The 25,257-nt window shown below is 42.0% G+C and overlaps 1 protein-coding gene across 3 annotated transcripts in view; it reads right to left on the reverse strand.

Annotated features, from left to right (window-relative positions):
- PPP1R42 (protein phosphatase 1 regulatory subunit 42) overlaps positions 1-25,257 on the reverse strand; it is a 51,687-nt gene that overhangs the window by 20,545 nt on the left and 5,885 nt on the right. For 2 of the 3 annotated variants that reach the window (XM_068234816.1, XM_068234817.1), the window contains exons 2-6: positions 23,964-24,150; positions 15,964-16,130; positions 15,737-15,875; positions 7,252-7,368; positions 1,977-2,094 (exon numbers count right to left, since the gene is read on the reverse strand). In XM_068234816.1, the coding sequence (XP_068090917.1) occupies positions 1,977-2,094; positions 7,252-7,368; positions 15,737-15,875; positions 15,964-16,130; positions 23,964-24,095 (673 nt within the window). In that variant the 5' untranslated portion in view covers positions 24,096-24,150. Of the gene's footprint in view, positions 1-1,976; positions 2,095-4,905; positions 5,073-7,251; positions 7,369-15,736; positions 15,876-15,963; positions 16,131-23,963; positions 24,151-25,257 lie in introns of those variants that run through there. The other variant, XR_011020663.1, reaches the window with a different exon arrangement.

Consider the following 25,257-nt stretch of genomic DNA (forward strand, 5'->3'; position numbering starts at 1 on the left):
CACGGCTGCTCCCCCACCTCCCTGCACTCCACACAGCGGAGATTCCAGTGTTAGGATCCCAGGGGTCACGAAAAACCGAAACTTTGGAATTGTCAGAAGCACCTGATCTGCTGCATGCTTGTTAAGGGTCTATTGCTAAAAGTATTAGAGGCAGAGGAACAGCAGGACAGCCAGGCAACTGGTATTGCTTAAAATGAAATAAATATAGCAGCCTCCATATCCCTTCCGCTTTAGTTGTCCTTTAAGTTAAGCACACATCTTTACTGGCATCCATGGGCAAACTTTCTGATAGCGAAAGGGCTTATTCACACCTAGGGCGTTTTCGCTATCTTTTAAAGAGACACTAAAGCGAAAAAAAAATGATGATATTATGATTTGTATGTGTAGTACAGCTAAGAAAAAAAACATTAAGATCAGATACATCAGTCTAATTGTTTCCAGTACAGGAAGAGTTGAGAAACTCCAGTTGTTATCTCTATGCAAAAAAGCTATTAAGCTCTCCGACTAACTTGGTCGTGGAGAGGGCTGTTATCTGACTTTTATTATCTCAAGTGTTATTGTACTGTTTACTTTTCCTCTGCTAGAGGACGAGTTCATGACTTCACAGACTGCTCTGAAAGACTCATTTTGAATGCTGAGTGTTGTGTAATCTGCACATATTATAGGATAATGCAATGTTAGAAAAAACACTATATACCTGAAAATAAAAGTATGAGAATATTTTCTTTGCTGCTAATCTTCTAGTAATTATTCATAGTACACAACCAATTCATTATATCATATTTTTTTTTTCGCTTCAGTGTCTCTTTTAAAAGCCGGCGATTTTAAAAATCGCCCTAAAAATGCTTTTGCAATGAATCCTTATGGGATAGTTCATATCAGCGTGTTTTGCCCGCTTTCCGCTCAGCAAAGCGCTGCATGTACCATTTTTAGGGCGATTTTGCTACAATGGAAAGTATAGGAAAAACGCTAAACGCTCACAAAATCGCTTTGTGCGGCGATTGCGTTCACGCTTTAAGAATTAATACATGTATTTATTCTTTTCCGGGTCAAAGAGTTCACTTCACTTCCTGCATCAGGAAGTGAAAAAACAAATCGCTCTGCAAAAGTACTTTGAAAAGCTCTTTACAAAAAATTGTAGCGCGCAGGTCAGCGCCGGGAGGGGGAAAAATCACTCACAAAATCGCAACACGCTGGCCTCAGTGATTGCGATTTTAGATGTGAACAAAAGAGCATGCATAGCATAGATGACTGTTCTTCCATAGGTTATTCCACTTTCACATACAAAAATCCGAATAATATATTTTGTAACTGAATAGCATTTTATATTATGTTCACATTGCAGCTACTATGACCTTTCCAGGAAACTATTGGGATTAGCATTAAAATACCCAGAAGTATGTGGGGTCCCCATTGGATTGCAACTGACCAGTGAGAATCCTGCCTTCCACCAGGAAGGACAATCATTGGTCCACCTCTCAGTGAACCAATGAGAATCCTCCCTGGGGAGAGAGGATTCCTATTGGTCTGTTGAAATCCAGTGGGGAGCCTCATGCTTCTGCCGGGGTTTTGATCAGTATACCGGCCCTCCTCCCCTGCAGTGAAAATGGGGGGCGATGCCAGCAGCAGTGGAGTGATGGAGGCAGGTGAGTAAAATTAGCGAAATGTATGCGGCAAACACCCTAATGAGAACGGTCACTGTCTGTTTTCATAGGCTTCCATTGATTCTGTCAGCCTGCGCTTTGTCACCGTTCTGTATTGTAATCCAGAATTATCATGAACCGCACATACTTGAGTTCTGTTTGTTGGAACGGAATGAGCGGATCCATTGTAAATGCACTTATGTGAATGGATCCTTTTGCTTTGCTTAGGAAATACGGAACATTTTTTTCTGCTAGTGTGAACTCAGCCTGAATGCAAAAGTAACACAGTTTGGCCAAAAATGCACGCAGTGGTGTTTCCATGTGCTCACTCACCCAGTGTCTTTGAAATGACAATGACTTTATCTCTGTATTTGGGTGTCTGACACACAGGGTTTCCACTCAGATCCATTCTCCACAGCTTTGGCCATTTGCTCAGGACAAACTCCAAGTCCTATAATACAAGCAGAGACAAATTGCAGCTATAAGCAATAGATAGGAAGTTACCAGTGCTGCTCTGAAAATGCTGGCTGTCTGGCTGCATGCTTCACTCTTTGCCTATAATATGTTTCATTTACTCACCTGGAACAAATACACAGATCTGACAAGTCAGAGCACTAGATCTGTACTTGTCCCAGGTTAGCGAGAGCACTGGCCTGAGAAGGAAACTAGCAACTTAAAATGACACTGAAGCGGAAAAAAAAACTTATGATATAATGAATTGTATGTGTAGTACAGATAATTAATAAAACATTAGAAGCAAAGAAAAGAGTCTCATATTTTTAGTTATGTAGCTTTTTTTTTTTATAACATTACATCATTCTCTTGCAGTTTACAATCTATACTCTGCAGTTTAAACTATGAAACAGAGCAGAGCTAATGACCCTTTGAACTTCCCTGCAGTAAAACCTTATCTAAAGCTGTCTTTCACAGTTTCTTTGATGTATAAGTGCTTCAGAAGTCAGCACTGTAGACAACCAAGTTTGGTAAGAGAGCTCAGAGAAGCTGTTGTGCATAGATAACAAATGAAGTTTCTTAACTCTCCCTGTACTGGAAACAATATGAGACTCCATACCTTTGCTACTAATGTTCTATTTCTTAGCTGTACTACACATACAACTCATAATATCATAAGTTTATTTTCACTTCATTTTCCCTTTAAGACAAATCAGCCTGTCTTTACTTTGAGAAATATAATAGTTAGATGCAGGTAAGTACTGTACATGTATAGGCAGTTTTAAGCCCACTCGCTCACCCTTCTAGATTTGACATGGAATGATTGATCCCTGCTGACCCGTATGACCAACCATACAACGTTTGTATAAAATGTGTCAAATACTATAAAAATATTACAGTATGTAGTAGGAGGGTCAGAACAGAGCCAGAGTATCCACAAGGAAACGTAGGCAGGTGTCTGGGACCTAGCAAGAGACCAGGGGTGTGGATGGCACAACCCCTCACCAAATATTACCAAAAAAGCATGGTGGCCATCAGGGATGGGCAAAAGCTGCTACTACTGTGCCTTGATCCATCTCTGGGTCAGGAGATTTGATATCATTTGTTTAGATGGTGAATGAGATGTATTTCCAGCTTGCATACAAAGATAAGGGACAACATATCAGTTGCCTGGCCGTCCTGCTGTTTCTCTGCCTCTAATGCTTTTAGCCATAGACCCTGAACAAGAATTCAGCAGATCAGATGTTTCTGATTTATTGTCAGATCTGACAAGATTAGTTTCTGGTGTTCTTCAGACACTACTGCAGCCAAATAGATCAGCAGGGCTGCCAGGCAACTAGTATTGTTTACAAGGAAATAATATGGCAGCCTCCATATTCTTCTCATTTCAGTTGTCCTTCAAAGCAAATTGCTTACAGCTTGGATTTCAGCCAATCAGAACTAGCAGGAAGTGCATTTGATTGGCCAAATTCCAAGCTGCCTGCAATTTGCAATAAATCCAAGAAACCAAGATCAGCAGCAGTGATACCACTCTTGAAGAAATAGCTCTTTATTCAGACATGTAATTAAAATCACATGCCAAAAAAAATGGGCTTAGACACAGCTGCAGCCCGCTTTTTCGAATGCTTCTTTGTCAAGCTGCAAGCTCATAATTACGTGTCTGAATAAAGAGCTACTTTTTCAAGAGTGGTGCTGCTGATCTTGGTTTCTTGAATCGGCGACCCTTGGGCATCAGGGCCATATCAGCTTTAGCACACTCCTATCTCCATTGGAGTGCTTGGTCTTACACTGTGTGAATTTGCAATAAATTTGCATGCAATTTGGGATTATTAGCATTTCACTGACCATTTCTACTGCCTAGGCATCCTCTAGTACAGAGGTGCCCACACATTTTCGGCTTGCGAGCTACTTTAAAAAATTAGCAAGTCTAAATGATCTACCTATGTACTTTTAGAAGCACACTTGTATATACAGAATGGAAAATGTAGTGGGGTCAGGATCTACCATAAGTCCTTTGCGATCTACTGGCAGATCGCGATCTACCTATTGGGAACCCCTGCTCTAGTAGCAGATACATTGTGGTGGGATTGTACAATCAGATTTTATAATGTATGGCCGCCCTAGGGCTGCACAGCCACTGCAACTCATCCAATCCTCCCCTTCTCACCAATACTGGATCAGCTTACAAAATTGCCTCTCAGCAGCCAATGTATACAGTACAAAGGACCGCATTTCATAAAAAGCACATCTGCATCCGGAAATCTATTATAAGCCCATTATAAAACTTAACTTTGAAATAAAGAAAAACAAATGTATGAGCAATACGTAAAACTATGTCCTGCAGTCGAGTCCTTCTCCCCTGACCTCATCCTAATTTTAACAACATCCACTTAAAGGAAAAATAGATGTGTTTATTTTTGTGGTTTCCAGATTAATAATGTTCAGCAGGGAACGGAGAAAGTGATACATTACAGAGAAACGCACAATTTATAGCAGCAGCCTTTGATAAATCTATTGCTACTCTGAAGCATTTTTTTGCTAACTGCTCCTCGCTTGATAAATGACCCAGAACATGCTGGTCCCAGTGTATGTTTATCTTAGAACGCTCTAATCCTGCGTTGAAATATGATTACTTCTTTGGACACGCTCGAGTTGTTTATTGCCTTCCTGTCGCTAATAAAGTGCTCTCACTTTCCAGCCTTTCAATAACTATTACTAGAGGGACCAGCGTCTCTTTATGCAGGCTGGGCTTGATAAATGATCATGTCACCGCATCACTTAGAAGTTACTAAGAAATCTCAAGTCGTACACAAGGGATGTAACACTGGCAATAGCCTTCTCCCCTTCGAACACTGCCCATTATGAACTTGCATCTGAACAATGCGGCGTAATCGTCATTGGAAATGTTTCACTGGCGATCCTTAACTAGGACTTCAGACAGCAATTTGTCACCGGCATGACTGCTTGTCATAACCTCTGTGGGAAAAGAAAATCTATAAGTTTGCATCCTGACCTCAGCTAAGACAGGAAGAAAATGAATCTATCTTTTGTGATGTTGTTGTCCCAATAATCAATACAGGGCAAAGTTTGAATACATTAAAGTCATAATGATGATAAAGCTGTCTGGGTGATGTCCTGAGAGCATGACTGTGGAAAAAAAGTGATACAATAAAATTTACTGGAATTCATACTTATATGAATTAAAGGAATACTGTAGGGGGGTCGGGGGAAAATGAGTTGAACTTACCCGGGGCCTCTAATGGTCCCCCGCAGACATCCTGTGCCCGCGCAGCCACTCACCGATGCTCCGGCCCCGCCTCCGGTTCACTTCTGGAATTTCAGACTTTAAAGTCTGAAAACCACTGCGCCTGCGTTTCCATGCCCTCTCTTCCGCTGACGTCACCAGGAGCGCACTGCGCAGTCATAGACCATACTGGGCTTGTGCTATACACTGCTAGTGACGTCAGTGGGAGCGAGGACACGGCAACGCAGGCACAGTGTTTTTCAGACTTTAAAGTCTGAAATTCCAGAAGTGAACCGGAGGCGGGGCCAGAGCATCGGTGAGTGGCTGCGTGGGCACAGGACGTCTGCGGGGGACCATTAGAAGCCCCGGGTAAGTTCAACTCATTTTCCCCCGACCCCCCTACAGTATCCCTTTAAGTTTTTGTAGTAACAACAATATTACTTTAAACTGAAGCATAGTAAAGCAACCACAAGATGTCACTATCTATAAAATGATGCAATGATCTCTGTGGGATTGTGATTTCCTGTATTCATTCTGTGTTCCTCTCTGTTCTAAGTAAGTTGCATCACCTGATGGTGGTGTACGAGATATCTCTGCATCTTTTTCTTCAGTAAAGAGGTCTAACTTGTTATACTGGGAGCCTATGTCGTCTACAGACCACTTTGCTCCATCATTAATAACCGTACATAAAATGACTAATCTCCACTAGCCCCAAAGATCAGTGGCACGTGCCCCGGATCTATTCTGGGGTGCCCCGGATGTCCCCCAGGCAGAGTAGAAGCACTACAGTACCCAGCATGGCACCACACAGTACCCAGTTTGCACCACAGAGGTACCAAAGCACCCAGCATTGCATTACACAGCACTCAGCATGGCACCACAGCACCCACCATGGCATTACAGCAACTCAGCGTGCCCCATAGAGACCCCATAGTACCCAGCATTACACCATAGCACCCAGCATGGCACCACAGCACAAACCAATGGGGGAGTATGCTGGGTGCTATGGTGCCTCTATGTGGGCATATTAAGTGCTGAGATGCCATGCTAGGTGCTGTGATTCCTTTACAGGGGCATGCAGGAAGCTGTGGTTCTTCTATGGGGGCATTCTGGGAGTTGTGGTGCCTCAATGGGAGTCCCGTGGGAGTATGGGAGGGAGTCCACTAAAAGTTTAGGGAATGCTATGGGGAGACTGGCAGCAGGCCAACTCGCCCAGCAGAAAAACAAGACCAGCCAGCACAGAAGGCAGGTAACTCTGCCTAGTTAAGTTTAAAGAGAAACTCCAGTGAAAATAGTGTAATAAAAAAAATGGCTTCATTTTTACAATAATTATGTATGAATGATTTAGTCAGTGTTTGCCCATTGTAAAATCTTTCCTCTCCCTGATTTACATTCTGACATTTATCACATGGTGACATTTTTACTGCTGGCAGGAGATGTAGCTGCCACTTGCTTTTTTGCCAGTTGGAAACAGCTGTAAACTGCTATTTCCCACAATGCAACAAGGTTCACAGACAGGAAACTGCCAGGACCATGGTCCTCAGTTTCTTGTGGGAGGGGTTTCACCACTATATCAGCCATACAGAGCAGGGCAGGGTGATAAGTAGCTCGCATCTGCAAGCTACTTATCACCTTGAATACTGTAGAATCAGGCCCAATTACTCTCAAGTGGAAAGTGACAACTCCGCCAGGGTTCGGGACCCGATCCTCCTGGACAACATCTTTTCCCTATTTTTATGGAAAAAGTTACTTATCTTTTGTGTGGGTTTACAGTGTTTCTCATATCAGGATGTTTTCATGCTTTTGTTTTTCTACAATATGCAATTTTGTAAGTGATTTGTATTGTTTATGAAGAAACATAAAGATAATCTCAGAGCAATGGTCCGCCAAGTTTCAGTGGGTGAGAATTACCTTAATATCCGTAAGATGATTGTCCATAGCCACAAGCTGAGTCATATTTTCCAAGACAGCAAGTTCCTTCAGTTCATCGATATTGTTATTGCTGATATTCAGCACACTAAGAGACTTCTGCAGAGACAGATTAGTCATTTTTTATAGATGACCAGACATTAGTTAGTTATTGCAATGTACAGACGTGTCTGTGAATTACAGAGTAACTGTAGTGAAAATAACAATAACGGTTTCGCCGTCTAACAGTCCCCAAGCGGCGGTCGCCGCTGGGAGGCTGAAGCCAGAGCGGAGCTCCGTCATCAGAGCGGGGATGCGCGCGCTCCCCTGCAATCCCCATTCAAGCTAATCGGCGTGGAGTGGTCCTGGGGCTGCTGCCGCATTCGCGCCAATCGGCGTGGAGCGGTCGGCAAGAAGTTAATTAATGCATCAAACCCTGCCACATATGTCATCTATGGGTGATCTTAAAGGGAACATGAAGCAAGAAGTATATGGAGGCTGCCATATTTATTTCCTTTTAAACAATACCAGTTGCCTGGCAGCCCTGCTGATCTATTTGGCTGCAGTAGTGTCTGAATCACACCAGAAACAAGCATGCAGCTAATCTTGTCAGAATTGACAACAATGTCAGAAACACCTGATCTGCTGCATGCTTTTCAGGGTCTATGGCTAAAAGTATTAGCGGCAGAGGATCTTTAGGCTAGCCAGGCAATTAGTATTGCGTAAAGGAAATAAATATGGCAGCCTCCATATCCCTCTCACTTCAGGTGTCCTTTAAGATTTAACAGCTCTTTCGCACCAATATAGCATGGAAAAGGATAGAAGGATGCATGCATTTTCCATTGTGGTTTTCTATGCATTTCTGTGCACCTGTGGTTCAATGCAAATAACCATATTAGGTTTTTTTATTGAATCACATGCGACTTTCCATACAAAATGTGTGCAGTACTGTGTTTGGACATCTGCAAGTAGAGCGGATCTGCACCTGCACTTGATTGCAAAAAACGCACCAGTTTTTGCTGGTGGGAATAAGCACTTACAGGGAATTGTTCTAATTGTTCTTTAAGGCCCCCGAGGTGAAAAAGACATGCAGAATACTGCGCAGGAGGAGTACGAGCGTGGTGATGTGTGCGCGCTCGCGTGGAAATTCGTAGAAGCACCAACCCACCCATGGGTTGGCGAGCTTTGTGGGTGGCCAGCGGGACACCAGTGAGCACCAGAGCTGCGGTGAGGGACCCAGTAGACTTCTAGGGTGTAAAAGAAGCCACCAGGTAAGCAGGGCTGCTCACCACGGAATAAGCAGGAGTAACCACGGTGGTTACTCGTGATTATAATTAGCTCTAATTGCCCCTAGCTGAGCAAGTAGATGCGGTGGGGTTAATTACCCCTAACGCCGCTCTCCACCCAGCGTTTCAACGAGCTTGCATGCATCCTCATGGACACATTGCAAGCCTCGCTATGGAGCACTTCCTCCATAGGACGCTTGCGTGCTTGTTGAAACGCTGGGCGGAGAACGGCATTAGGGGTAATTAACCCCACCGCATCTACCCGCTCAGCTGGGGCAATTAGAGCTAATTTGAATCACGAGTAACCACTGTGGTTACTTGTAATTATTCCATGGTGAGCAGCCCTACAGGTAAGTAAAGATTACTTTCCTTTCTCACCTCGGGAGTCCTTTAAGATTTCCTTCAAGGTACACATACATTGCTGGATGGACGGAATCTGATCAGAGAGGGGTTTATTGCATGCCCGCACACTGCACAATGATTTCCAATAGGTTTAACCTGCCGGCCCCCAAAGGGTATGTGTCGAAAGATCGATTGGGCAGCCATGTTGTGGAAACAAATCTCTAATCGTCGGCCTGCAAAACCGAGTAATGTATGCGCACCCTTACTGAACAAGCCTACATGCACATAGATGATAGGGTAGGCATTCAGCTCTCTGATGTTGAAACCTCAACTCTGTGGGACTTGATGCAGACATTTTGATGTCAAAAATAAATATACAAGCTCTAAGCTTGGTGGAGGGCTGCTTCACTTCACTGCTGGGAATTGTGAGCACTAATTATATTACATTGCTGTTTGTATATTGTTTTTTGCTGCTGCAATATCTGGTGGATTGTCTGTGTGGTTCATCTGATATTAAGCAGCAAGTGCCAGTTTTTTAAAAGTACAATTTTTTTTTCTTTTCCCTCTAGTTTGTTTTGCAGCAGGCAATTGGCTAGGGGGAGGGACTAGCTGCAACACAGGTGTTAAATTAAACAGGAAGTGTAGGCCAAACCTCTAAGCTTGGTGGAGGGCTGCTTCACTTCACTGCTGGGAATTGTGAGCACTAATTATATTACATTGCTGTTTGTATATTGTTTTTTGCTGCTGCAATATCTGGTGGATTGTCTGTGTGGTTCATCTGATATTAAGCAGCAAGTGCCAGTTTTTTAAAAGTACAATTTTTTTTTCTTTTCCCTCTAGTTTGTTTTGCAGCAGGCAATTGGCTAGGGGGAGGGACTAGCTGCAACACAGGTGTTAAATTAAACAGGAAGTGTAGGCCAAACCTCTAAGCTTGGTGGAGGGCTGCTTCACTTCACTGCTGGGAATTGTGAGCACTAATTATATTACATTGCTGTTTGTATATTGTTTTTTGCTGCTGCAATATCTGGTGGATTGTCTGTGTGGTTCATCTGATATTAAGCAGCAAGTGCCAGTTTTTTAAAAGTACAATTTTTTTTTCTTTTCCCTCTAGTTTGTTTTGCAGCAGGCAATTGGCTAGGGGGAGGGACTAGCTGCAACACAGGTGTTAAATTAAACAGGAAGTGTAGGCCAAACCTCTAAGCTTGGTGGAGGGCTGCTTCACTTCACTGCTGGGAATTGTGAGCACTAATTATATTACATTGCTGTTTGTATATTGTTTTTTGCTGCTGCAATATCTGGTGGATTGTCTGTGTGGTTCATCTGATATTAAGCAGCAAGTGCCAGTTTTTTAAAAGTACAAATTTTTTTTCTTTTCCCTCTAGTTTGTTTTGCAGCAGGCAATTGGCTAGGGGGAGGGACTAGCTGCAACACAGGTGTTAAATTAAACAGGAAGTGTAGGCCAAACCTCTAAGCTTGGTGGAGGGCTGCTTCACTTCACTGCTGGGAATTGTGAGCACTAATTATATTACATTGCTGTTTGTATATTGTTTTTTGCTGCTGCAATATCTGGTGGATTGTCTGTGTGGTTCATCTGATATTAAGCAGCAAGTGCCAGTTTTTTAAAAGTACAAATTTTTTTTCTTTTCCCTCTAGTTTGTTTTGCAGCAGGCAATTGGCTAGGGGGAGGGACTAGCTGCAACAGGAGGTATTTGGTCAGCTTCAGGACTCAGTACTGAGCTTGCTCAGTCTGTGGCTTGCTCACTAAGTGGCTGCGACACAAGTGGCATAGGCGTTAAAAACAGGCGTTACAACACAGGCACAAAGAGAGTGGTGAGAGGAAGTAGGTAAGGACTAAAAAAAAAAAAAAAAAAAAAAAAAAAAAAACATTCAATCAATATTGTGGTTTTTTGCATTGGTTAGAATGTGCTAGGCACGTTGTGGTGTAGTCTTTAAATTTTGACGACTCCACCCCAACTTCACTCACTCCACCTCCACTCCTCCACCCCTCCTCCCCCCTCCCGCCCCCTCCCCCCCCTCCCCACCCTTCTCCTCCCCTCACTCCCCACACTCCCCAACTTTACTTACTCTCCCTTTCCTCCTCCCCAGCTACACTCAATCTCCCGTTTCATCTTTTACCGCCACAGTTTACTTTAAATAATTTTTCCCCACACAAAAGTCATCATGTTGGACTATGCTGTACAGTGTACATCCTGCAACATGTATGCATGCCTTGATCAGCAGATTGAGGGTGTTTACTGTTGCCCTGGGTGTGTGCGTGTTGCTCAGTTAGAGGCGGAAGTCGCAGAGCTAAATAAGCATCTCGCAACACTGAGAAGCATACACAACATGGAGAAGAGCTTGGATCTCACGATCCAGACACTGGATGGAACCGTTGAAGATGAGGAGGGTGGAGTACAGCCGGACAAAGAAGCAGAGGCAGCCGCTAGTTGGGTCACAGTTAGAAGGGGTAGGGGAAAAAGTGGCAGGGAGGCTAGTCCCGAGTTGTCCCTCACTAATAAGTATGCTTGTTTGCGTAATATTGGGGAGGATGATTCAGGAGTAGCAATGCTGCAGCAGGATGTGCTCCTTAGCAACCAAGGGGCAGACTGCTGTAACGAGAAAGGGAATAGGAGTGCAGCTAAGGCTAGACAGGTACTGGTGGTAGGGGATTCAATTATTAGACGCACAGATAGGGTAATCTGTCGAAGAAACCGCGAATGCCGTACAGTCTGTTGCCTCCCGGGTGCTCGGGTTCGGCATGTAGCGGAAAGAATTGACAGATTACTGGGTGGGGCTGGGGAAGACCCGGCTGTCATGGTACACATTGGCACCAATGACAAAGTTAGTGGGAGATGGAAGGTCCTCAAAAATGATTTTCAGGTACTTGGAGATAAACTTAAAGCAAGGACCTCCAAGGTGGTGTTTTCTGAAATACTGCCAGTGCCACGTGCTACATCTGAGAGACAGAGGGAGCTTAGGGAGTTAAATAAGTGGCTGAGAAATTGGTGTAGGAAGGAAGGGTTTGGGTTCCTGGAGAACTGGGCAGACTTTGCAGTCGGCTACAGGTTCTACAGCAGGGATGGGCTGCACCTTAATGGGGAGGGTGCAGCTGCATTGGGGGAGAAGATGGCTAAACGGTTGGAGGAGATTTTAAACTAGGATCTGGGGGGAGGCGGGAGGATAAAGTCTCAATACGTAGACAAGATGAGGTAAAAAGACAGTGGGAACCTATCATTATGGAGGGTGGAGAGGGGGGTGGGGACAGTGTAAAGATTAAGGAGGTTGGTAAAAATTTAAGTAGCCCATTTCATGTAAACAAAATTGGTAAATGTGGTGGTAAAAATATAAAGTGCATGGTAACCAATGCTCGGAGCCTTGCAAATAAAATAGACGAACTAGAGTTCATTCTGAATGACAAAGGCTATGACATTGTGGGAATAACCGAGACATGGATGGATGAAAGCCACGACTGGATAGCTAATTTAAAAGGATACAATGTGTTTAGGAGGGATAGAACAGGGAAAAAAGGTGGAGGGGTTTGTCTCTTTGTTAAGAATTCTCTTACAGCTGTCCTCAACGATGAGATGGAGGAAGATTGCGAAGATGTAGAGTCCGTTTGGGTAAATATTCATGGTGGAAATAAAAGTTGCCAATTGCTTATTGGGGTATGCTACAGGCCACCTCTTATTAATGAAGCTGCAGAACTGCGATTACTACAGCAGATTGAAAAAGCTGCAGGTAAAAATGAGGTCATAATTATGGGCGACTTCAACTTTCCAGACATTGACTGGAGTATTGAGGCTACCCATTCTGGTAAAAGCAGCAGATTTCTGGCAGCACTACAGGACAATTACTTGACTCAAATGGTAACGGAACCAACTAGGGGGAATGCGTTACTGGATCTGATCATTTCTAATAGACCAGATAATGTATCAAATGTGCAGGTTCAAGAACATTTGGGAAATAGTGATCACAACATGATAACGTTTGATCTGGTGACTGATAGGCCACGGGGCAGCGGGACCACTAAAACTATGAATTTTAGAAAAGCAAAGTTCACTCAAATTAGGCAGGCACTAAGTTTGGTGAACTGGGATAATGTACTACAAGGGGAAGACACTGAAGGGAAATGGCAAGCTTTTAAACTTATACTCAATCAATACTGTAGTATGTATATCCCATATGGAAACAAAATGTCTAGGAATAAAAAAAGGCCTCTATGGATGAATAGAAAGGTTAAAGATAAAATGAAGAGGAAAAAGAATGCCTATAAGGTCTTAAAACAGGAGGGGACCGAGGATGCACTAAGCAATTATAAGGAGTGCAATAAAAATTGTAAAAAAGAAATTAGGCAGGCAAAGATTGAAGCTGAAAAACAAATCGCTAAGGATATCAAATCTAACCCTAAAAAGTTTTACAAGTACATTAACTCTAAAAAAAGAAAGGTTGACTGTATAGGACTCCTAAAGGATGAGGGTGGGAACTCAATGGTGGATGACCAAGGTAAGGCAGAGTTATTAAATGCTTTCTTTGCTTCTGTCTTCACAAAAGAAACAGCACTGTTGCAAACTACAGAGGCGGAAGAGTCTCAATCTTCTAACTGTAATATTAAATACTTAACGCAGGAAGAAGTGAAGGCAAGACTAAATAAATTAAAAATAGACAAGGCACCTGGCCCGGATGGCATGCATCCTCGGGTCCTAAGGGAATTAAGTTCAGTTATAGATAAACCCCTTTATCTTATCTTTTGTGACTCTCTTGCAACTGGCAGAGTCCCAGTGGATTGGCGTACAGCCCACGTTTTCCCATTATTTAAGAAGGGCAAAAAATCTGATCCAGGAAATTATAGACCTGTAAGCTTAACATCAGTTGTATGCAAACTATTTGAGGGGTTACTAAGAGATACTATACATGACTTCATAGTAGAAAATAATCTTATTTCTCAGCATCAACATGGGTTTACTAAAGACAGGTCCTGTTTGACTAACATGCTCAGCTTTTATGAGGTAGTGAATGCTAATATGGATATTGGGAATGCTGTAGATGTGATATACTTGGACTTTGCAAAGGCCTTCGACACTGTTCCCCACAAAAGTCTGGTGCAAAAGTTGAGGATGCAAGGACTGGGGAAGAGTCTGTGTTCATGGATAGGGAACTGGCTAATGGACAGAAAACAAAGAGTTGTGGTCAATGGATCGTACTCAAAATGGGAGACGGTTAGCAGTGGGGTCCCACAGGGGTCTGTTCTGGGTCCAGTGCTCTTCAATTTATTTATTAATGACCTAGTAGATGCAGTAGTGAGCAATGTTGCTATTTTTGCAGATGATACAAAATTGTGCAGAATCATCAACTCTCAGGAAGATAGTGTCATATTGCAACAGGATCTGGATAGGATGGCTATATGGGCACATACATGGCAGATGAAATTCAATGTTGACAAATGTAAGGTCATGCATTTTGGACGTACTAATGGTCTAGCACCATACAAAATAAATGGGATACAGTTGGGGACATCAAACTTGGAGAAGGACTTAGGAGTACTCATTGACAACAAGTTAAATAATCGTACTCAATGCCAAGCAGCTGCAGCTAAAGCTAACAAAATTTTGGGATGCATTAAAAGGGAAATAAAAACTCGAGATGCTAGCATAATATTGCCCCTGTTTAACTCTCTAGTAAGGCCACATCTGGAATATGGAATTCAGTTCTGGGCACCACATTACAAAAAAGATATTGCAGTTTTAGAGCAGGTGCAGAGACGAGCAACAAAATTGATGCGTGGGATGGAAGGTCTCACTTATCGAGAGAGGTTAGATAAACTGGGTTTATTTAGTCTAGAGAAAAGACGCCTTAGAGGGGATCTAATTAACATGTATAAATATATCAGAGGGCAATATAATACCTTGGCGGATGAGCTTTTTGTCCCTAGGCCTTCTCAAAGGACTAGAGGACATGATCTGCGCATGGAGGAAAAACGTTTTAGCCATTTATTTAGGAAAGGGTTCTTTACAGTTAGAGTGATTAAGATGTGGAATGCATTGCCACAGGAAGTCGTTATGGCAAACTCTATACCTGCATTTAAAGGGGGCTTAGATGCTTTCCTTGCGTTGAAAGACATCCATGGCTACAATTACTAGGTAATGCCTAATGATGTTGATCCAGGGATTTTATCTGATTGCCATCTGGAGTCGGGAAGGAATTTTTCCCTTTAGGGGCTAATTGGACCATGCCTTGTAAGGGTTTTTTCGCCTTCCTCTGGATCAACAGGGATATGTGAGGGAGCAGGCTGGTGTTGTACTTTATACTGGTTGAACTCGATGGACGTATGTCTTTTTTCAACCAGAATAACTATGTAACTATGTAACTATGATTCTCACACGTAAAATGATGCAAGATAAAGAATACTAAATCCATCTGCATGGCATGGAATGACTATATGAAAGGGACATCCCCAGCAAAGTGTCACCGGGATCCTGAGGTTCCGAGGCATCCTGGATATTGTGCAAATCTGACCAGTCTAACAGTGGTCAGAGATATCTGGTGAGTCTTTTCACAGAAGGGTGCTTATGATGGAGGATGTCATCATATACGTTAATGTTAAACAGAAGGAAGCCATGGAAGTAGCATAATACAATTGACTTTCATGCATTATAAGACTTTATATATGGATGTGCGCTTAACATCAGATATACTGTACATGTGTGCAAAAGGTTGACTAAATCCAGGTTGGAGTGCACTCCAGTGGAACTACCTAGTATTAACTGATATAGCGCTTTTAAAATGTGTAATGGAATTCAATGTGTGTACATAGCTTAAAAGACCCCTTTGCTGAAATGTTAGTACCTGTAATAATAACTTACAGCTAATGCGTGAAGTGTTCTGGGATCAAACAAGAGCTTCTCTCCTGGTGGGATATGCTGTCCCTCAATGTGCAGTTCCCTCAGGTCATGAAGACCTTCTAGATCTTCCACCACAGTGAGGTAATTGCCACCCAGGTATCTGCAAGGGAAAATGTCAATTTCTGAGTGAGTCTTTGGAATACATCACACTGGACAGTGAAAAGTCATTAAACCTTGCTGCGACTTACAGTTTTTCAAGTCTTTTTAGCCCACTCAGGTTGGCTATGCTGGATATGCAGTTATTTTGGAGGTAAAGGTGTGTTAGGTTTGTTGCAAATCCCAGATTTCCAATCTGACTGATGTGATTGTCATACAGATATAACACTGTGAGATTTCTGCATGTGGAGAGGTCCTCCTGGAAAGGAAATATAAAGTCATATCTGGCCTTTACGAGGGTATTAGTATTGTAGTTACATGGATTCAGAATTTCACACAACTGACATAAAACTCCTTCATGACTCCATACATAAAACAAAACAAGTTATATGTATCATAGCCACTGCACACTATGTATTAACAATACAAAATAAAAAGTTATTATAATTCAAAGATTTGGTATTTTTAATCAAAGCTATACAGTAAAACCGCCTATAAGTGTAGTTTCTTGTTGCTTGAGAGTCGATGTAAAAATAGGCTTAGCTAAAACTACTATACCCCACACTGCATACTTACCATAAACGCTGTATTAATGTTGAAATACAGTGATTAAAAACAAATTAAGACAAAGGATAGACTTTACTTAGCGTAACAGAGGTTTAGTACCGTATAAAGAAGAGTAAAGCAGATTTATGCATCCTGCAAGGCCAGGATTTTTTTTCTGGTTGCTAGAGACTTCTGGTTAACTGAGTTCTGAATAACGGGGTTTTACTGTACTACAAAAAGTGGTAATTTCACACAAGGTTTATGTTCTTGCATGAAATTGAAGTTTAGAAGCATTGTACATACATACAGTAATGTTGACCCTGCTCCCACCCCATAGGTGGGAATAATGGGGCTTTCATACATTAATTCTGATGGGTCTACCAACATCACCAAAACTGCAGGTCATACTTTACCGAGAATCTCTGCAAAAGATTTAAACACTGAAAGTCGCATTTTGTAGGTTACTGATGACCACCATGTGTGTGTATGTATATGTTTGTGATGTGTGTGAGGGCTTGTTCACACCTAGAGCGTTTTCAGGTTTTTTTAAGCGCCGGCGATTTTGAAAATTGCCTTAAAGAGACACTGAAGCGAAAAAAAAATTATGATATTATGATTTGTATGTGTAGTACAGCTAAGAAATAAAACATTAAGATCAGATACATCAGTCTAATTGTTTCCAGTGCAGGAAGAGTTGAGAAACTCCAGTTGTTATCTCTATGCAAAAAAGCTATTAAGCTCTCCGACTAAGTTAGTCGTGGAGAGGGCTGTTATCTGACTTTTATTATCTCAACTGTAATTGAACTGTTTACTTTTCCTCTGCCAGAGGAGAGTTCATTACTTCACAGACTGCTCTGAAAGACTCATTTTGAATGCTGAGTGTTGTGTAATCTGCACATATTATAGAATGATGCAATGTTAGAAAAACACTATATACCTGAAAATAAAAGCATGAGAATATTTTCTTTGCTGCTAATCTTCTAGTAATTATTCATAGTACACAACCAATTCATTAGATCATATTTTTTTTCCGCTTCAGTGTCTCTTTAAAAGCACTTGTGCAATCATTCTCTATGAGAGTGTTCACATATGAGCGGGTCGATTGCGATCCGCTTCCAAAGGCGCTGCCTGTACAATTTTCTGAGCGTTTTGGCTCAATAGAAGGTATAGGGAAATCGCAAAACGCTTGAAAAAGCGCTTTGTATAGTGATTTCCCCAGCCCTTTCATGAATAAATACATTGTATTTATTCATTTTCAGGTGAAAGAACTCACTTCCTGACTGACGTCAGGAAGTGATAAAACGAATCGCTCTGCAGAAGCGCTTAGAAAAGCGCAGAAAACAACTCTCAATAAATTGCTTAGCGATTGTGATAGCGCTGGCAATTTATGATGTGAACAAGGCCTAAGTGTGTGTCCGTCCCTGTGTGTGTGCATGTATCCGTGTGTGGGGGATGTACATGCTAGAGCAGTTTCCTTTCCCTAGCTCATGTGGGCTTGTGTTCCCATGACACAGGAGCTTTCACTCTCCTTTCACATTACATTACTGTGAAGCCTGACTGGTTCAGAGTTTTTCCTTTCTTCAAATAATAGAACAACGCTTTAGCTGCTAATTGGTGTGCTCACTGTGGCTTGTTCACCCCGTCAGTAAAGTTTTTTTCTGTTATTCCTGGGGTAAATTTAACGTTTTAGACGCTGTCTTAGGAGACTGTCTAAATGATGCTTGAGGTGACATGTAATACTTTCACTGTGGGACTGCAAACCGTAATAAACACACACTGTGATCTTTGTGATAAAATATCTAATGCAGGGAAAATGCTGTAACTGACAGATGTAAAGAGCAAATCCAGGCAGCAAGTTTAGTAAACTAAAATTGTGAGAGCTACTCAGTTTATCCTAATGTGTGTTTCATAGACTATTCAGATGATGTGTTGCAGCCAAACTGAACCGAGTTTTCAGAGCCCTCCACTGGCTTCCATTTAAACAGATAATTTACTCTCTTAAAGGATACCACAACTGAAATGTGACATAATGAGATAGACATGTGTATGTACAGTGCCTAGCACACAAATAACTATGCTGTGTTCCTTTTTTTTCTTTCTCTCTCTGAAAGAGTTAAATATCAGGTATGTAAGTGGCTGACTCAGTCCTAACTCAGACAGGAAGTGACTACAGTGTGACCCTCACTGATAAGAAATTCCTCTTTTTATCTCTTTCTTGCTCTCAGAAGCCATTTTCTGCTAGGAAAGTATTTTATAGGTGGAATTTCTTATCAGGGAGGGTCACACTGTAGTCACTTCCTGTCTGAGTCAGGACTGAGTCAGCCACTTACATACCTGATATTTAACTCTTTAAGGCACAGAAAGAAAAAAAGGAACACAGCATAGGTATTTGTGTGCTAGGCACTGTACATACAGATGTCTATCTCAACATGTCACATGTCAGTTGTGGTATCCTTTAAAGAGACTCTGTAACAATTTTTTTCAGCCTTAGTTCTTCTATCCTATAAGTTCCTATGGCGGTTCTAATCTGCTCTGGCTTACTGCAGTCTTTCCTAATTGCACTGTCTCTGTAATAAATCAATGTATCTTTCCTCTGTCGTGTCTGTCGGGCTAAGGCTTGATTGTGTGGAATGTGCAGGGCTGCTTGTGATTGGATAGAAGCGATACACACCCTCTGCAGGCCCCCTGCACACTCTGAATGACTCACACACTATGCTTAGCTGAGCCTATTACAAGCTGGTTAGTTTGTTTGTAAACACTGCCTAAAACTGTTAATTACAAGCCAGGATTGCAGCAGAGAGTGGCAGAAACAGCACAGAGGGGCACAGGAGAAAATAATGAATAGAATGGTATGCTTTTTAGTGTAAGAATATTAGAGTACAGATTCTCTTTAAGGTACATACACACATCAGATGACATTTGGTCAAAATGAATGCTAACCGATGGTTGATCAATAAAAACAAAGAAAAATTGCATTTGTTACACGAAAATCGAATCAGATTTTGAAGTTATCTGGATACATCAGAGGTGCCTACACTTTTTCGGTTTGCAGGGTACTTCAAAAATTGCGATTTGAAAAAAGATCTACCTGGTAAAATCTACCTACAGATGCAAACCTTAAAGGGACACTTAAGTCAAACAAAAAAAATGAGTTTTACTCACCTAGGGCTTCCAATAGCCCCCTGCAGCTGTCCGGTGCCCTCGCCGTCTCCCTCCGATCCCCCTGGCCCCGCCGGCAGCCACTTCCTGTTTCGGTGACAGGAGCTGACAGGCTGGGGACGCGAGTGATTCTTCGCGTTCCCAGACACATTAGCACCCTCTATGCTGCTATATGGTATATGATATATGCTATAGCAGCATAGATGGCGCTATTGTGGCCAGGAACGTGAAGAATCACTCGCGTCCCCAGCCTGTCAGCTCCTATCACCAAAACAGGAAGTGGCTGCCGGCGGGGCCAGGATGATCGGAGGGAGACGGCGAGGGCACCGGACAGCTGCAGGGGGCTATTGGAAGCCCCAGGTGAGTAAAACTCATTTTTTTTTTTTGACTTAAGTGTCCCTTTAAGGCCCTGTTCAGACTATGTGCGTTCCTAGCTGGTTTGAGGGAACAGGTACGGGTACAATATACGCATAGAAACGCCTATCAATGCTTTCCAATAGCCTCGTTCACATGAATGCGTATGAGACGCATACCTTTCTCATCCGCATTGCTGCACGCAGTTCTGTGCGTCACGCACAGAAACGAACACAATGAAAGTCTATGGACGCGTATCAAAAACGCGTACTATTGCTTTTTTGCGTACGCTTCCCTCTGCGGTTCCCATCATTTTTTTCCCCGGGTCTCGTGTGTGTGTAAAACGCAATAGAAAACGCATTCGAACGCAAGAAAAACGCATGCGTTTTTCAACTTGCGTTTCTTTGAATTTATACGCGTTCTACAAACGCTGACAGTCTGAACAGGGCGTTACTGCAGCACATGCGCCTCACTCAGACAGGTGGTGTGGGATCTACCCAGAAGTCGTTTACGATCAACCGGTAGATCATGATCTACAGAATGGGCACCCCTGGGATACATTCTCATGTAAATTTACTTACTTGGTTTTCACAGAAAAAATTGCATTTGGAAAGATCACATAAAAACGTGCATAAAAGATTCTGAACTGAAAAATCGCAAAATGTAGAACTGCAAAAATGACAAAATCGGGCCAGAAATTGCAGGGATGAATGTGAAAGCTGTCTTATTGGAAAAAGAAGGGTAAAATGTAAACACTGCACATACTAAGCTACCAGATGGCATAGTGCATTTAGATTTCAGCCTGGGGTGGGGGTCATGTCTGGAGCTATTCACTTTTTTTTATCAAACATACTTATATTCATATCTGTGACCCTATTGCTCAGCTCTGCAACCAAACTTGCTGGTACACACCTCCAATATTGATTGGCAAATTTTAGCACCTCCCTGTAGTATAAGAGCCAATAGATTTTGAATACTATGAGCAGATTGTGTAGGTAAGCTCTCATACTACACTGAGGTAAAATTAGCAAGTGATTGGCCAATTAAAATCGAAGGTGCATACCAGGTTTTACGCTCGGTACACACCATACAATTTTCTGGCAGATTGACCTGCCAGAGCGATTATTTCCAACATGTCCGATCTGAATTTCCATAGATTTTTCGCTTTTCTGATCGTTTCTGATTTTTGTAATTGTTTTTTTCGACCGATTTTCATAGAAACTGAAGGAAGAAAACGATAAAAAAAACTAACGAAAAATCGATCGAAATTCAGATCGGACATGTTGGAAATAAATGATCTGACAGGTAAATCTGCCAGAAAATGGTATGGTGTGTACCTAGCATTAGGATGGTCAGTGAGTTGCTAATACAGTGGAACCTTGATTTGCTAGCATAATTTGTTCTGGAAACATGCTAGCAATCCAAAGCACTCTTACAGTGGCTTGCAAAAGTATTCGGCCCCCTTGAAGTTTTCCACATTTTGTCATATTACTGCCACAAACAAGAATCAATTTTATTGGAATTCCATGTAAAAGACCAATACAAAGTGGTGTACACGTGAGAAGTTGAACGAAAATCATACATGATTCCAAAGATTTTTTTACAAATAAATAACTGCAAACTGGGGTGTGCGTAATTATTCAGCCCCCTTTGGTCTGAGTGCAGTCAGTTGCCCATAGACATTGCCTGATGAGTGCTAATGACTAAATAGAGTGCACCTGTTTGTAATGTAATGTCAGTACAAATACAGCTGCTCTGTGACGGCCTCAGAGGTTGTCTAAGGAGAATATTGGGAGCAACAACACCATGAAGTCCAAAGAACACACCAGACAGGTCAGGGATAAAGTTATTGAGAAATTTAAAGCAGGCTTAGGCTACAAAAAGATTTCCAAAGCCTTGAATATCCCATGGAGCACTGTTCAAGCGATCATTCAGAAATGGTAGGAGTATAGCACAACTGTAAACCTACCAAGACAAGGCCGTCCATCTAAACTCACAGGCCGAACAAGGAAAGCGCTGATCAGAAATGCAGTCAAGAGGCCCATGGTGACTCTGGACGAGCTGCAGAGATCTACAGCTCAGGTGGGGGAATCTGTCCATAGGACAACTATTAGTCATGCACTGTACAAAGTTGGCCTTTATGGAAGAGTGGCAAGAAGAAAGCCATTGTTAACAGAAAATCATAAGAAGTCCTGTTTGCAGTTTGCCACAAGCCATGTGGGGGACACAGCAAACATGTGGAAGAAGGTGCTCTGGTCAGATGAGACCAAAATGGAACTTTTGGGGCCAAAATGCAAAAGCTATGTGTGGCAGAAAACTAACACTGAACATCACTCTGAACACACCATCCCCACTGTCAAATATGGTGGTGGCAGCATTATGCTCTGGGGGTGCCTCTCTTCAGCAGGGACAGGGAAGCTGGTCAGAGTTGATGGTAAGATGGATGGAGCCAAATACAGGGAAATCTTGGAAGAAAACTGCTTGGATTCTGCAAAAGACTTGAGACTTGGGCGGAGGTTCACCTTCCAGAAGGACAACGACCCTAAACATAAAGCCAGGGCAACAATGGAATGGTTTAAAACAAAACATATATATGTGTTAGAATGGCCCAGTCAAAGTCCAGATCTAAATCGAATCGAGAATCTGTGGCAAGATCTGAAAAATGCTGTTCACAAACGCTGTCCATCCAATCTGACTGAGCTGGAGTGTTTTGCAAAGAAGAATGGGCAAGGATTTCAGTCTCTAGATGTGCAAAGCTGGTAGAGACATACCCTAAAAGACTGGCAGCTGTAATTGCAGCAAAAGGTGATTCTACAAATTATTGACTCAGGGGGCCGAATAATTACGCACACCCAGTTTGCAGTTATTTATTTGTGAAAAATGTTTGGAATAATGTATGATTATTGTTCCACTTCTCACGTGTACACCACTTTGTATTGGTCTGTCACATGGAATTCCAATAAAATTGATTCATGTTTGTGGCAGTAATGTGACAAAATGTGGAAAACTTCAAAGGGGCCGAATACTTTTGCAAGCCACTGTATATCAATGCAAATTTCCCCCATAAGGATTAATAGAAACCCAGGTGATTTGTTCCACAGTCCAAAAACAGTTACAGTAAAATAGTATAAAATAAAAATGTAAACAAGACTTTCCTTATAACTAACAGAATCATTGCCATCTGTTGGCCCGACCCAACCATCTTTTTGTGTGGCTTTAAAGAGGAACTCCAGTGAAAATAATGTAATAAAAAAGTGCTTCATTTTTACAATAATTATGTATAAATTATTTAGTCAGTGTTTGCCCAATGTAAAATATTTTAAATTCCTGATTTATATTCTGACATTTATTACATGGTGACATTTTTACTGCTGGCAAGTGATGTAGCTGCTGCTTGCTGTTTTGGCAGTTGGAAACAGCTGTAAACAGCTATTTACCACAATGCAACAGGGTTCACCACAGACAGGAAACTGCCAAGAGTATGTACTCAGAATTTCCGTGTGGGAGGGGTTTCACCACAATATCAGCCATACAGCGCCCCCTGAGGGTCTGTTTGTGAAAAAGAATAGATTTCTCATTTAAAAGGGAGTATCAGCTACGGATTGGGATAAAATTCAATTCTTGGTCGGAGTTTCTCTTTAACAAGGAACTTATCCAATGACAGTTATGTTTGAGGATGTCATGGAAATATGACTTTGCACAGTCTCTACACTCAGATAAAGTACAATCCTGCAGCACCAAAGGCAGAAGAACTATAGGCTCATTTGTGATGACATGGTGTATACGTTTTCTTGCTTGTACTGTATATCAAGATGTTGCTTATATATGAAGTCAACATTTTACAAAAAGGTTTGCTTGTATTGCAAAGCGCTCTTAAACCACGTTACTCTCAATCCAATGTAATTGTGAGCTGATGCACATTTTATGCTGAATTAAGTACATTTACGCAGCTTGGAAATTGAGTAAGCAAGTACAGCATTCAAGAAGATGACATTTAACCAAAACAAGCAATTCACAATACATTAGTACTTACAACATAGTCAATATTTTTATTTGCAAAATTCAGGTGAGTCACTCTTTTCAAATACTGAGCTAAGGATTCATCTTTGCGGCTGCGGAGGTGGCTGCTGCTCTTTGCAATGAGATCCACTGACAGGCGCACCATAGTTCCCTGTGTTATGGAAAGTATGCTGTGCTAGGATGAATCCTCCATAGCTTTCCTGCAGAGATAGAAGCATGCACTTACTATGCTGTTTTATCACTTCTATGTTATACAATCATGTGCAACAGAAATATATTTTGCAGTTGGATTTGTGTAATTTAATTGACATTGTCATGCAGAAACAGAACACAAGTACTTTGTGCCATAGGTATGTTGGCATAGCAGGAATGCAATGGATCGGGAAAGTGGTAGCGCACGTTATTTGCACGTTGAACCCTAGTCAATGAAAAGTATGCTTCGCTGCATGTGTTAACATGCGCTTTTTGCGGTAGTAGGTTATCTAGGTTATCATAGCGCACGCTGTTATGGTGCACCGCCGTTCTGTGATCAAACGATTGCATTGCAGTGTGTGTTCGAACGATTGCATTGCAGTGCGTGATCGAAGGATTGCATTGCATCAAGCCAAGTCACAAAGCGGCCATTATGCCGCAATGCAACACACCACTGTGAAGGTAGTCTTAGGGCTGGGGCACACTAGAGTGATTTTGGGCGCGTTTTTGAAACTCTGACAATTGCCGGCCCTTTCAAAAATACTTTGCTATTGTAAGTCAATGGTGTTCTGCCCACTGGAGCGCTTGCAATGTTGGAAATCACAAACACAGGAATTGCAGCATTTTGTGAGCGTTTGGGCTCCAATCCATAGTATATGAGTTAATTTAATGGCCGGAAACTGCGTTAGCTATTGCGATAACTCTTTGTGATTTCTAGTGTGCCTCTGGCCTTAATGTGTATTGAGACGTGCATACCACACTGCCACTGCTATGGTAACAGTATACAACTTAAATCAATTTTTGTTTCATTTCCTTTTAAGCAATACCAGTTGCCTGGCTATCCTGCTGATCTCTTTGGCTACAATGGTGTCTGTATCACACGCCGGAAACAAGTATATAGGTAATCCAGTCAGACTTTAGTCAGAGCACCTGATCTACATACTTGTTCAGGGTCTATGGCAAAAAGTATTAAAGGCAGAAGATCAGCAGGACAGCCAGGCAGTATGCATTGTTTAAAAGGAAATAACTATGGCAGCCTCTATATCCCTCTCACTTTACGTTCCCTTTAAATAGACCCTGTATAAAAAAAAACATCCCCCGGGGGGTACTCACCT

This window comes from Hyperolius riggenbachi, chromosome 5 (genome assembly GCF_040937935.1).
Source record: "Hyperolius riggenbachi isolate aHypRig1 chromosome 5, aHypRig1.pri, whole genome shotgun sequence".
Lineage (NCBI taxonomy): Eukaryota > Metazoa > Chordata > Amphibia > Anura > Hyperoliidae > Hyperolius > Hyperolius riggenbachi.